The 12377-nt window shown below is 51.2% G+C and overlaps 1 protein-coding gene across 1 annotated transcript; it reads left to right on the top strand.

Annotated features, from left to right (window-relative positions):
- Positions 1 to 4711: 4711 nt before the first annotated feature.
- LOC144166048 (uncharacterized) lies at positions 4712 to 5422 on the top strand. The gene is made up of 2 exons (XM_077695711.1): positions 4712 to 5013; positions 5056 to 5422. Exons 1-2 carry the CDS (start codon positions 4712 to 4714, stop codon positions 5420 to 5422), a joined length of 669 nt encoding a protein of 222 aa, XP_077551837.1.
- The last annotated feature ends 6955 nt before the right edge of the window (positions 5423 to 12377 follow it).

Here is a 12377-nt window from a genome sequence, read left to right as displayed (position 1 = left end):
CCCCAGCGATGGTCGGCGGTGCCGGTAGTTGCAGGGGCGCTGGGCTTGAACCGCTCTCAGTTCTCCATGACGCCGAGCTGATGGACTCCGCGGTTCGTAGCCCTAAGGGCTACAGATGCGGAGCTCGGTCTGAAAGTGACAGCCGCATTTTGTGCTCCTAAATGTCCCGATCCACCTGTCCGAGGATCGCGCCTACGTTCCAGGTGCAACTGGGTTCGATCAATTCTCCTGGCGTTAACCGATACGCGCGAAAAGCCGCGATTGCGGGTTGCACCCTGCGCGCATCGTAGGCCAGCTCGTTCAGATCGCGGCAGCTGCTGTCGCATTGGTACAGAGCGAAGGTTGGGTGAATCTGTCGGATGACACCCTCGACCTACTCCTAATTCAAAGCGTACGGGTCGGCGTGCTCGTACAGTTCCTGGATAGCTAGGACATACTCGAGAAGTGGTTCCTGGGTAGGCGGCGGACGCAGTTCAACTCCCGCGGCAATTACGGCTGGTAGGACTTCTTCGTGGAACGCTGCCTGAAACTCATCCAACTTCGCCCCTGTGCAGCCGACGAGCCTGTGCCACCGTGCAGCATCCCCCACCAAGTCCGCGGGCAGAATTCTGGCCCGGATGTTGCTCTCGCTGCTGCTGGTCCCCTGCCGGTAATGATTCAGTGCCACCAAGAACGTGTTGGGGCTTGTTTTGGTCGCTGTAGCAGCCGCACGTAGGAACCGGAATGTTGATGCAGGGCTGGGCGTCCGTTTGGGCCTGCAGGGCTTGATGTATCGTGCTGCCGAGTGCTGTTATGACAGCGGCCGTGCTTGCTGGCCGTTCAATGCGCTCACTTACCGTTTCCTGGTGCGACTAGATCAGCATGGCCGGCGGGTCATCGTTCGTTCAGGCGGTAAATGGCCGCTGTGCCGTGGTGTGTGTTGTTGAGCGCGACTCACGTGCCGCTTGGTAGGGCCCCGAAACAATTGCTGCGGAATGCCCGCTGCGTTGGAGGAATGGTGCGACAGGGAAATGCGAGGGAAAGATTGTCATCATCACAATCAGCAGCCTGTCTACGTCCACTGCAGGACAAAGGCCTGCAGTGGAAGTTATCCCGGTTCTGTGCCAACTGCGACCAACTTAAATTGAGGACGAGTCAACGATAATGCAACAAGAAATGATGGGTGTAACATTAAACGACAAGAGAGCGGAGTGGATCAGGGAACAAACCCGTGTTAAGGACATACTAGTAGAAAGTAAGAAGAAGAAATGGGCGTGGGCAGGGCATGTAATGTGAAGGCAAGACAACGGTTGGTCATTAAGGGTAACACAGTGCGTCCCTAGAGAAGGCAAGAGAGGATGGGGGCGGCAGAAAGTTAGATTGCCAGATGAGATCAAGAAGTTTGCGGGAAGAGAGAGGGTAAACTTTATTAATGGAAAGGAACCGAGTGGTCGCTTTCTTCAGTTCAAGACCCAGAAGGAGCATCCAGCGGGCTCAGCCTGGTGGATCAATCGAAACGGATCTTCGAGGCTCGAGCCAGCCAGTTCTCCCTCACACTGCTAAACCGAGTAGTTATAATTCGTGAAAAGTGAGGGGTTGAGCTGGCACACCCACATAGTGTGGTTCAGAGTGCAAGGCGCTTTGCAGAATCGGCACTGCGAGTCGTATTGCATAAGCCAGATGAGGTGCGGCTTGGTAGGATGGGGAAATGTTTTCGTTTGCAGAAGAAGCCAATAACATTCCTCTTTTTTGCAAGAGAGAGGGGTGGGTAGAAGGGAGCGTAAAGTGGGCTAGCTTATAGCATTTTGTAATGTCCTGGAATGATGTCAAGCTGATCGTTGTCTCTACCCAACTCACTCGCGGCCCTTGGCTGGTCAGACCTCGGACAGTCTCGTGGGCAAGTCAAAGACGGGGAGAAGTGTCAGCTGGGGTCCCGACAACCAATACAATTTTTTGGAGGTTTCTGGTTCACGATCTACACTGCGGTGTGTGAGGTGCGGCCTTGGAGGTAGCTCCACCACTGACTGAGAATCCTTGATGATTACCTCTGTAGGTACCGCCGGAGAAGGCGTTTGCCTTGCACGGTAACGGCGACCGCCTAGGGCGCTTGGCGCCTGTTGCTCACCGTGCCTGCGAAAATAAGCGGGGATGCCGACTGTGTGCTTTCCGCGCTCGTGTCTCGGCCGTGGGTTTCCGGTGCTCCATGCAACTGCACACATCCGGTCTATGCACTGTCATAAAGCTACGGGTCTACAAACCGGTGAAATTAGTAAAAAAATGACGGAACTCATGCGAAGCTTTCTCAAAGTCGAACGCGTCAGCCGTGCCAGGGCCGGTTCGACACCCCTGGCCGGATCGAGACTCCGGGCCGAGTATACCGGACGACGAGGTACAACCACCATAAAAAAGATGCGCTGGACCGGCAGGTCTTCTGTCGCTCGGGTTAGCGAAACCGAATTCCCGCCCCTCACCCCCTCCCAACCCCTCAACCTATGAGAGCCCGCAACGGGATAGCAATGAAGTAAAAGAGCTCAAGAAAATCATAGAGCGACAGAACGCTCAGATACAAGAGCAGAACGCCCAAATTAGAGCCATGTGAGCAAAAGCAATGCGCTAGCTAGCGGCTCCTCAGAAAACGCGACACCCAAAGGCGACAACAACACGGTGGAGAACGCCGGAGGAATGCGAAAGGTGCCGCGGAGGGACCCCCCGTCGCCCCACTTAGGGTGGGATGCGGGGGCGGCACGGCCGGAGCAACAGGGGCCGAACAACCAAGAAGCAATGGACTCCGAAGAAAGCACCGTCAACCGCGAGACGGCGGCAGCGGCGGCACAGATTCCAAAGGGAGGAGAGCTTACAGCGATTCTAACAGCCATCACCCAAATCAATGAGAAACTGAGCGCGATAGACGCAAGATTCGAGGCCCTCGAAGGCCAAGTGCCGATGCTGCCGGTCAAACACGAACGGCTACCAACGAAAGTAGCAACCCTTACCCTAAGGAACCACTTCGCGTCCCTGAAGAAAGAACGGGCGGAAAAAATCAAGGCATCGATCGCGTGTAGGCGCGGCCGCATAGAAACATCCGAAGAAGAGGAAGCAGGGACCAATTAAAAAAAAGATGACCAACGGGGGGCACGTAACAGTAATGTATCAATGGAACTACCGGGGGATCCGCAACAAGGAGGCGGAACTGTTACTCCACTTTGACGGGCTCGAACACAAGCCCGATTTAATTGCACTAGAAGAAACCAACAGCAAGGCCAGACTCCCGGGATACGTGACGTACACGGACCCGACGGAGGGACGGAGGAAGGGACTGCGGTGTTCGTCCGCAGCAACGTGGCGGCTACTCAACACGTCACGGCGCAGTGCGGATTCGAGCACACGCTCGTCTAGATTAACGCAAGAACAATTGGCAACAGGGGAAATGTATACGTCATGAGCACGTGCTTCCGCCCGTCACACAGGCAGTATGGCTTTGATCGAGTAGACAGCCAGGCGAAAAGGTTGGTGGGGAGCAGGCCACTCATGATCCTCGCCGACTTCAACGCCCCTGACACAACGTGGGGATATAAGTACCAATCGAAGAAAGGCAAAGCTCTAGCCAACACCATGGAGGACCATGAGACGGCCCTCTTAATCGAGCCGGACGTGGCCACCAGAAGGGGCAGTGCCAATAGGGACACAACTCTCGATCTGTCGTTGCTATCGGGGGCACTGAACGTGGCCTGGAGAAACGAAGACGTGGACCTTGGCTCCAACCACAGCGTAATCGGCATTACCATCAAGAGACCCCAATACCGCGCCATGCTGGGGACAGCACGCGTAACGGACTGGCACAAGATGCGGAAATACACGCACAAAATCGAAGAGGCTTCGGAGAAAGATGAGGAAGACGACAGAAAGCAAACGTACGCCGAATGGGCCAGGGATCAGAAAAAGGCCCTCGAGAGGTTCACGCAAAAAATAATGACGACGGCGCAGACACCTTTTGTGGACGCCAGGCTTGCTCAAATGTGGGCTGCCCGGCACTGGATAACGCGAAGGTGGAAGCGCCAACGTCCCAACAAGAAGCTGGTCACACGTATCGCGGTCCTTAACAAACAGATTGCCGAGTACGCGGCCCAGCTATGCCAAGGGAACTGGCTGAGCACATGCGACTGAGCACTTGCAGGGTAAGCTATCGGCACGGAAGACGTGGTGCTTACTCAGGCACCTAATCGACCCACTGAGCAGCAAGACCGCCACCAACCACAGCCTCACCAAGGTCCTCAACACGTACAAGGGAGATGGGCGCAGGCTACTGGAAGACTTGAAGGCAAAATACCTCAAGACCGAGCGAGGCCACTACCCGACGCCGAGAGGTACGGAGGCCCTGAAAACGAAGAGATGGAACGACCGTTCACCACAACGGAACTCTGGTCGGCCATTGACGACAGCAACAGAAAGAGCGCCTGCGGCAGGGACGCGATCACGTACAAGTTGCTTGGAAACATGAGCGAAGCGGCGGTCCGCGGCCTCCTGCGGCACATCAACGAATCCTGGCAGAGCTCGCGGCTGCCGAAAGAATGAAGAGGCAGAGCTTCGATTCGACCTGAAACCCGGCAAAGCGCTGACGATTGCCAACATGCGGCCCATCTCCCTTACGTCGTCAGTGGGGAATGTGATGGAACATATGGTCCTTCGCAGACCTCAAAAACACTTGGAAGAAACAAACCAAATGCCCGAGACCATGTATGGGTTCAGACAAAACCAGGGCACCCAGGACGTCCTGATCCAACTGCAAGAACTCGTCGTCAAGAAGGCGACGGGGAACGTGGCGTGGGGGATACTCACCCTAGAACTTAAAGTGGCCTTTGGCAACGTGTCTCACGCGAGCGTGCTCCAAAATCTAAACGAAATGGGATGCGGCCGGAAGACCTTCGGCTACATCAAGGACTTCTTAACGAGAAGAACAGCGACCATCAGGATAGAAGAAGAGAAGTCGGAACCCGTCAAGCTCGGCGAGAAAGGCACCCCTCAGGGGACAGTCTTGTAGCCCCTGCTCTTTAATCTGGCCTTCCTGCCCCTGCCCAGTCTACTCAAAGAAATCGAAGGCGTGCACCACGCGCTGTACGCCGACGATATTACGGTGTGGACGAACCGAGCCGGGTCTGATGCCTGGGCGGAGGAAGTCTTGCAGAGGGCGGCAACTACTGCACACGGATATGCAAAGACCTGCGGGCTGAGCTGCGCTTCCCATAAATCGGAGCTGCTCATGGTTGAGCCCGGACGACCCAAGAAGGAACTGCTGCCGAACGTGACCATCACCATTGACGGCACAGCCATTAAACCGACGCAACAGATCAGAATCCTGGGTCTGCTGCTGCAAAGTGATGGACGAGCGTCCACGGCCGTCACGAAGATCAAGAACTCCTCGGAACAGATATTAAGCATGATCTGAAGGGTCTCTAACCGTAACAGAGGCCTGAAGGAAGACGACGCAATGCGCCTTGTGCGGGCATTCGTCGTGTCATGGGTGACCTACTCTGCCCCGGACATCCAGCCAACGAAGGACGCAATGCGCCTAGAGCGGGCATTCGTCGTGTCGACGGTGACCTACTCTGCCCCGTACCTCCAGCTAACGAAGGCAAACAGGGACACCCTGAACACGATGCTGCGTAATGCAACCAAGCAGGCAATGGGCCTACCGATCTACTCGTCCACACAGAAACTGCTGGACATGGGGGCCCACAACACGGTGGAGGAGCTGATCGAGGCTCACCTGTCCAACCAAAGAAACGGCTAAGCCAAACGGAGCACGGCCGGGTCGTCCTGCGGAAAATTGGATGGCAGATAGAACCACTGCCAACCAAGGCAGCCCTTCCCGAGCAGTGGAAAGAGGCCATTCAAACCAAGCCACTCCCCAAGATCATGCAACGGGGGAAGAACAAAGGGAGGCGGACCCCGCGAGCCAAGGCCCTGGCTCGACAGCTGGAGGAGAACCGTAGGGTAATCTACGCGGACGCCTCGCTCAGAAAACACGACGACCGAGCAACGGTGGTAGCCACGTCCATCGACAAGCTGATCGTCAGCGCGTCGCTGAGGACGACAGACCCAGCCGTTGCCGACAAACTAGCCGTGGCACTCGCACTCGTGCTACCGCGCATGGACACCGTGGTCACAGATTCGAAGTCCGCCTACGGAAGCTTCCGAAGGGGAGTGATCTCTACCGCAGCGCGAGCCATTCTCTCCAAGCACAAGCCTCCGGGACGAGCCGTCGAGCTCGTGTAGGTACCGCCTCACTCGAAGGTGGAAGGCAACGCCCTCGCCGACCACCACGCCCGAGAACTGTCCATGCGCGCCGAAGACGAGCCGGCTGAACTACCGTATCCCATGGCGAGATTTAAAGACATTACTCAGATGTACAAAAACGCGAGGTGCAAACTTCCCGAACCGCACCCACAGTTAACCCGGCAACAGCAAGCAATCCTGCGGTGCACGCAGGCGGGATCGCGAGCGCATCCCGTCTTGTTACACCGAATGTACCCGGCGCAGCACTACACACTCAACCCTTTCTGCAAAACAAAAAGAGGCACTCCGGCACACATCATAGTCGAGTGCAAAAACTTCAAGAACCCCCCACCTGCCTTTCCCCCCAACACCCCCAATCCCCAACCCCCCGAGCGATGGGAGACCTTGTTGTCCAGCCCCGCCCTGCCAAGTCAGCTAACACTGACAACCAGGGGCCAGGATTTGCTGGATACATATGGGTCCCGTGAATAGGGAACCACCCCGTCTGGTGCCTGCGCGCACCATCGAATTTTCGAGATCAGTAAAGTTCACTCTCTCTCTACATCTCGGCAGGGAGGGAGGGGGGTGATGCGGACTCACGTTTGCGTTCGCTGACGGTGGACTGAATTGTCGTCCGAAGAGGGTTTACTGCGGCCTCGCCGGCGAGAATTTTCTGGTCGCACCACCCGCCGTTGTTGCTTGCCATCTTGCCTGATTTGCATATGAGGCCTAAAGTTCAGGGTGCAAAACTTGAAGCGTATGTATCACTTGGAGAATCCTCCACACAAGTGATCCGTGGTAACGCGCGAAAGTGGGAGGGAGAGAGGAGGCAACGGCAACAGGCGTTAATGCTCAGGGGTGGTTATTCCAAAAACACCCCTAGCGCTGTCATCTTCTGTGTCATCTATGGGTACCGCGTTGCCTGCCCGGTCAAAGCCTTCGACTCCGGGGTTACCGGTGAACGGTGTCGGTCGAGGTTAGTTTTGAAGAGCCCGGTTCCTTCACTCCTGTTACTCTCGGCGTCGCCTCGTCTACTCCCTAGGGGTCCGCTTTCAGTGTCAGTTGTCACCAGTCCGAATGCCGCCATGCCACTGGCACCACCGTCCCATTGGACGACCAGGTTTCCGTGTGACCCCAGCAGAAATGCGCACATGGATACTAAGAAGGGGTACTAAGAAAGCGTACATGGCTATCAAGCGCATGGCTGCTGAGAGAGCGTGACGGCGCCTCCTCGCCGACCCCTACCGGGTTTCCGCTGTTCCCCCTCTCCACAAGCGAGAACTTTTTTGGAAAGTAGATCTTTTAAAGGTACTTGGGAACCCTTCTTATCGAAGCTTTCACTCTTTTCTTCGCGTCTGTAAGTATTGCGAAAGATAAAGTTATCGCCAGCAGAGAGCGGCATTGAGTGAATAACTCTCTGCACGCAAGCCACCTTCGTTTACGCCTTGCTTGTTTTACTTTTTTGTGATGTGGTATCGATAGCGTTATATTCGTGAAACTCAAGGAACCAAGCCATTATTTCGTGCATTGCTGTAATAACGTAATTTGAGCGCTTGAAGAAGGCAGGAGCGGGAAAGAGACAAAAACATTTGAGCAAGTTTTTGAGCTACTTAATGGGCAAAGGGCACTATTTTTTCGCCGAGGTAATTTGTAACCCTCTAAAAAAAGTACTGAATGTGTTTCTTCACTACGTTCTGAAAGCATTTAGGATTAGCAGAAAAGGCAAGAAAGGTGTAGCAGGGACCCTTTAAGGTAGATAATGTTGCGTGAGCAATGTAGGTGATAAAACATACGAGTAAAATTTACTTGTCGATTCATGGAGACAGGAACTGAAGAAGAGAAAATGAGAGCACCTTTCCAGAGAGGTGTGGTCTCTTAATGTACGCTCTTAGCTGCGGTGGCTTTCACTTGGCGCTACTTGCAATTCCACTGAAAAGTGAGGAAGGGCAAGCAGAGCTCACCACATGCCTCCGCCGAATAACGTGTCGCATGAGGCCTGCGCTATTCCCATCAATGCTTGTGGGGCTTGAAATTGTGGTGTGATACCCGCGAAAACCGGGGAAACTGGTTGCAATGACAATGGAGGGTTACCAAATGCTGGTACCTGTACAGGACTAAAACGGTGACAAGCAGGCAATGTCGCAGCTAAAGTGATTTAAGGCGAAAGCTGAGGCGCTTAGCACGTGAGACGCAGTTGGTATGCTGAGCGAGGGGCAGTACTGACACGTTATGTTGCAAGAGTTCAAAGCCGCAATAAGGCGCAGATATTGTGTGGAGATTCATATTTGTGAGTGACAGAGACGAGGTGTACGCGCATTCCTAACGGTGCTCCAGGGGATTGTACAGTTTCCTGTAGAGTTCTTCGTTACCTTATGCTCGGGGAAAAGCATGTCCTGGAAACGACCACTTTGCCGATGGGCGCGAGCGCCGTGTGTCCACCATCGCTGAAATTCCATCCGGAGGTTCCTAACTGTGGTGTCCACACTTCAGCAGCCTCCTTTTCGCGTATTTGTGCGTGCGTACACTATCGTAGCGCCTCACAGACGGGGTGGTGTAGGCGGCTGTATGTGTAGAAGGCAGCTATGATCGCTTTGCAGCTCAATTTTGATAAATGGTGTTGAAGGTCGCATGGGTGACATCGCTCACGACCTGTCCGCGATAGGATCGGCTTTGAGCCTTGTTTGAATTTACTGTGTTTGTATTTACTTCGCTATTTTATTATGGTGATATTTTGATGTTCTTTGTTTGTTTTTTGATCTCAAGAGAGCTATTTAGCGCACTATGCTGACGGGGAATGTGCGCTCTGAAGGTGAACGTATTTTAAGATCAGAAAATCGACCTCACCAGTCATTACACCATCATGTCATTACTTTGATATGTGATTTCAGGCACGACTGCGGTATTAACCATAGACAAAAGAGATATGGATTTCCTGATATCAAATTCCTACCTACTAGTGGCAGCTAGGCATTGTCGGTCCTGCTGGATATCTTTCTGTAGTAAAATATATGACCTCGGTTGATACTTGTCAAGTTAGCGGACAGGCGTATTCGGCTATCGCGAACAGTTTGTAACAAGTTGCCTCTTTCATATACATCTTGCAAACTTAACACTGTATACTGGTCCTGCACAAATGCCTTCAATTTCTACTGACACGTGACCAAGTCTTTATTTTTTTCTCTGCAGGGAACCAGCAAAACCATACAATCAACTCGAATTTCACTTCTGGCTTCACAAGAGGTCATCGGCCAGTCGGAAGCCCATTGGTCGAAAGCCCGTTATACGCTCATTGCGATGTTTAGCATCGTCCTGCGGCTGTATTTCCAGCCAAGCAAGAAAATACGCGGCCGTCGTTTTGCTGTGCTAGGCGCTAAGGCCCATGTAATGACCATCATCATCATCATAAGCATCATCATCTTCCTATAGACGCTCACTGCAGGCCAAACACCTCGCCCATTAATGACCAATTATGCCGGTCGTGTGCTAACTGCGACCAATTCATCCCCGTAATCTTGATGTCATCTGCCCATTCACTTTCTGCCGCCCCCTGCCCTGCTTGCCTTCTCTAGCCATCCGCTCTGTTACCCTTAATGACCAACAGCTATCCTGCCTTCAAGTTACATGCCTGGCCCATGCCCATTTCTTCTTAATTTCTACTAATATGTCCTTAGGACGCGTTAGATCCGTGACCCAATTCGCTCTCTTCCTTCTCTCAATGTTAAACCTATCATCTTTGGTTCTATTTCTCAATGAGTCGCCCTCAATTTAAGTTAATCCTATTAGTGAGCCTCGAAGTTTCTGCCCGTATGTGAGCACCGGTAAGATTGAGCTGTAATACATTTCTATCTTCAGGGACTATGGTAGGCTGCCATTTATTATCTAAGAATTCCTGCCGAATACTCCTCCCCATTCTTATTTTTCTAATTTTCTCTTCCCCATGATTGGGATCCGCCGTCACAACTTGTTAAAAGTAGATATCTTCTCTTACCACTTCCACTGCCTCGCCACCTATCTCAAACACATGTGCTCTCACGAGGTTAGTGATCACTACTTTAGTTTTCCGCATACTAATTTTCGGGCGCATGGTTCTACTACGCGTGTCCATTGCGCTAAGCATGCTTTGCAATTCGTCCCCAAGTTACTTAGCACGGCAACGTTATCAGCAAATCTGAGGTTACTCAAGCATTATCCATTAGCCTTACCCCTCACCCCCTGTTTCCCATTAAATTTTCTGAATAGCTCTTGTAAACATGCTTTGGGTAACATTAAAGAGATTGCGCCTGCTTGCCTGACGGCCTTACTTACAGGTATTTTACTGCTCTCTTTATGGAAAAAGGTGGTAGGCGTAGACCCATTGTAGATGTCATCTAGTGTTCTAAATTAATGCTTGTCTAACCCTGGTTCTGAAATGCCTAATCTCATGGCGAACTTTTTCATGGCGCAGTATGGTGGCGCCATCTGGAAGTAGTGATGGTAAACAAGGCCTCGCAGTCCACTACAAACTAAACATCCCATTAGCATTCGCTTGAACTCCTATCCTCATTACGTCATCGTAGACGTCATGAAATTCTCGATTTTGTGGGTCAATCAAAAGTTTCACTTGCATGTGTTACTTTTCAATGAATAAAGAACCGTTGCTAATGGAAAAGCGCTGGGGGCACTATAAAACATCCAATCTTTCGAATAAAACAAACTTGCATTTTGTCTGCATGTCCCTTAAATTACTCTGAACCATGGTAGCCAGCCCACTACTGTTTTCTCGCCTGATATTCCTAGAGTATGAACATACGTAGAACTTTCCCGCTACGTTCATTATCTGCTCCATGTCTGTTATTTTACCACTTTATTGTCTCAGTGTATTCCAACTCTATCGATAGCAAGCTATTGTTGGTTAGCCAGGGGACTGTTTCGTCATTCGAGAACGTAGCATGTAGAAAAAATTGCTTGCTAAACGCTTTTTTTTGCAGCGTGAACCTGCCATGAGCGTCAACTAGCTGGCAAGCTGAGGCGGCGTACCTCCTGCTAGCGTCGAGCTTTAGTGCTGTAATAGGAAGTTTGGATATGAATTTACAGTCGTAAACTTGCTGATGGTGTCAATTGTGTAGAGGCAAGTTTAGGAACTGGATTAAGTTTGCTCCCGCATCTACCTGGCGCTAAGGGGGAGAGCAATAACCTCTTTAGAGCTCAGCAAGGCGAGGCAGGCGACAAACGGATGAAAACATATCGTATGAGCACAAAGCCTGGACCCAGCCATGCCATGAATGACCCGATGACCCCTGATATTTTTCTCAAAATATACAGAATGCAGGTTGATGTATAAACCTCACTTCGAACAGCTGATTACAACGATAAAGTTAAAAAGGTGTACCCCGAAGTAGAATAAAATATTTTAGATATACTTTAATTTGCAACCCTAATGTACAGCTTCAAAATGGTTTTAAGTAAACAGGCTAGTACAAACAAATGTCTATCGGTGCTCTATTGAATAACATCCAAATTATCTAGGCGCACTCTGACATAAGCGATTGTCTCTCAAAGTTCCATTCGGCATCAGTCGTTTGAACGTTAAAAATTGGCATACTGACTAGTGCAGAATGAATTTGCAGAGAGTACATGGAATTTATAGAAAGCACCTATATGTATATTGCACACGAGCAGAGAAAAGCTTGAGAATTGTTTTGATTTTGACATACCTGCAGGTAATGTCAGAAACAAAATTAGAAAATGGTAAACTATAGGAACAGAGGTATCAAAGTTGGCAAAACATTTTTTATAAAGCAAACCCGTCATAAAAGATCACTTGTAACCGAGATTTGATAAAAACACCTCGGTAAATGTAATAAGTGGAAAGTGTTCGGGAGAAACAATACGACAAAGCAGAAGCATAAGTTATAGCACAGAATAAATTATGATAGAACTGGAACCTTAACAGTTCACCAAACATAAATGGTGAAAACGACAGGCAGCGATAAAAACAATTCCTAAACTTTATAAAAACAAGCACATTCTTCGAAATTGGTAGGGTGGTCTTTTTTGACAAACATTTGTCCTTGCGGAGCCTAATTCCCATGTTGATAATGTGTGTACCGAAAGATCTTTCTTGAAAATATTTGCGCATTATGCTA

Source organism: Haemaphysalis longicornis, unplaced genomic scaffold (assembly GCF_048455015.1).
Source record: "Haemaphysalis longicornis isolate Haplotype H1 unplaced genomic scaffold, Haemaphysalis longicornis Haplotype H1 scaffold_16, whole genome shotgun sequence".
Lineage (NCBI taxonomy): Eukaryota > Metazoa > Arthropoda > Arachnida > Ixodida > Ixodidae > Haemaphysalis > Haemaphysalis longicornis.
Note: the sequence above shows the minus strand (reverse complement) of the source record. Positions and strands in the feature narration are given on the sequence as shown.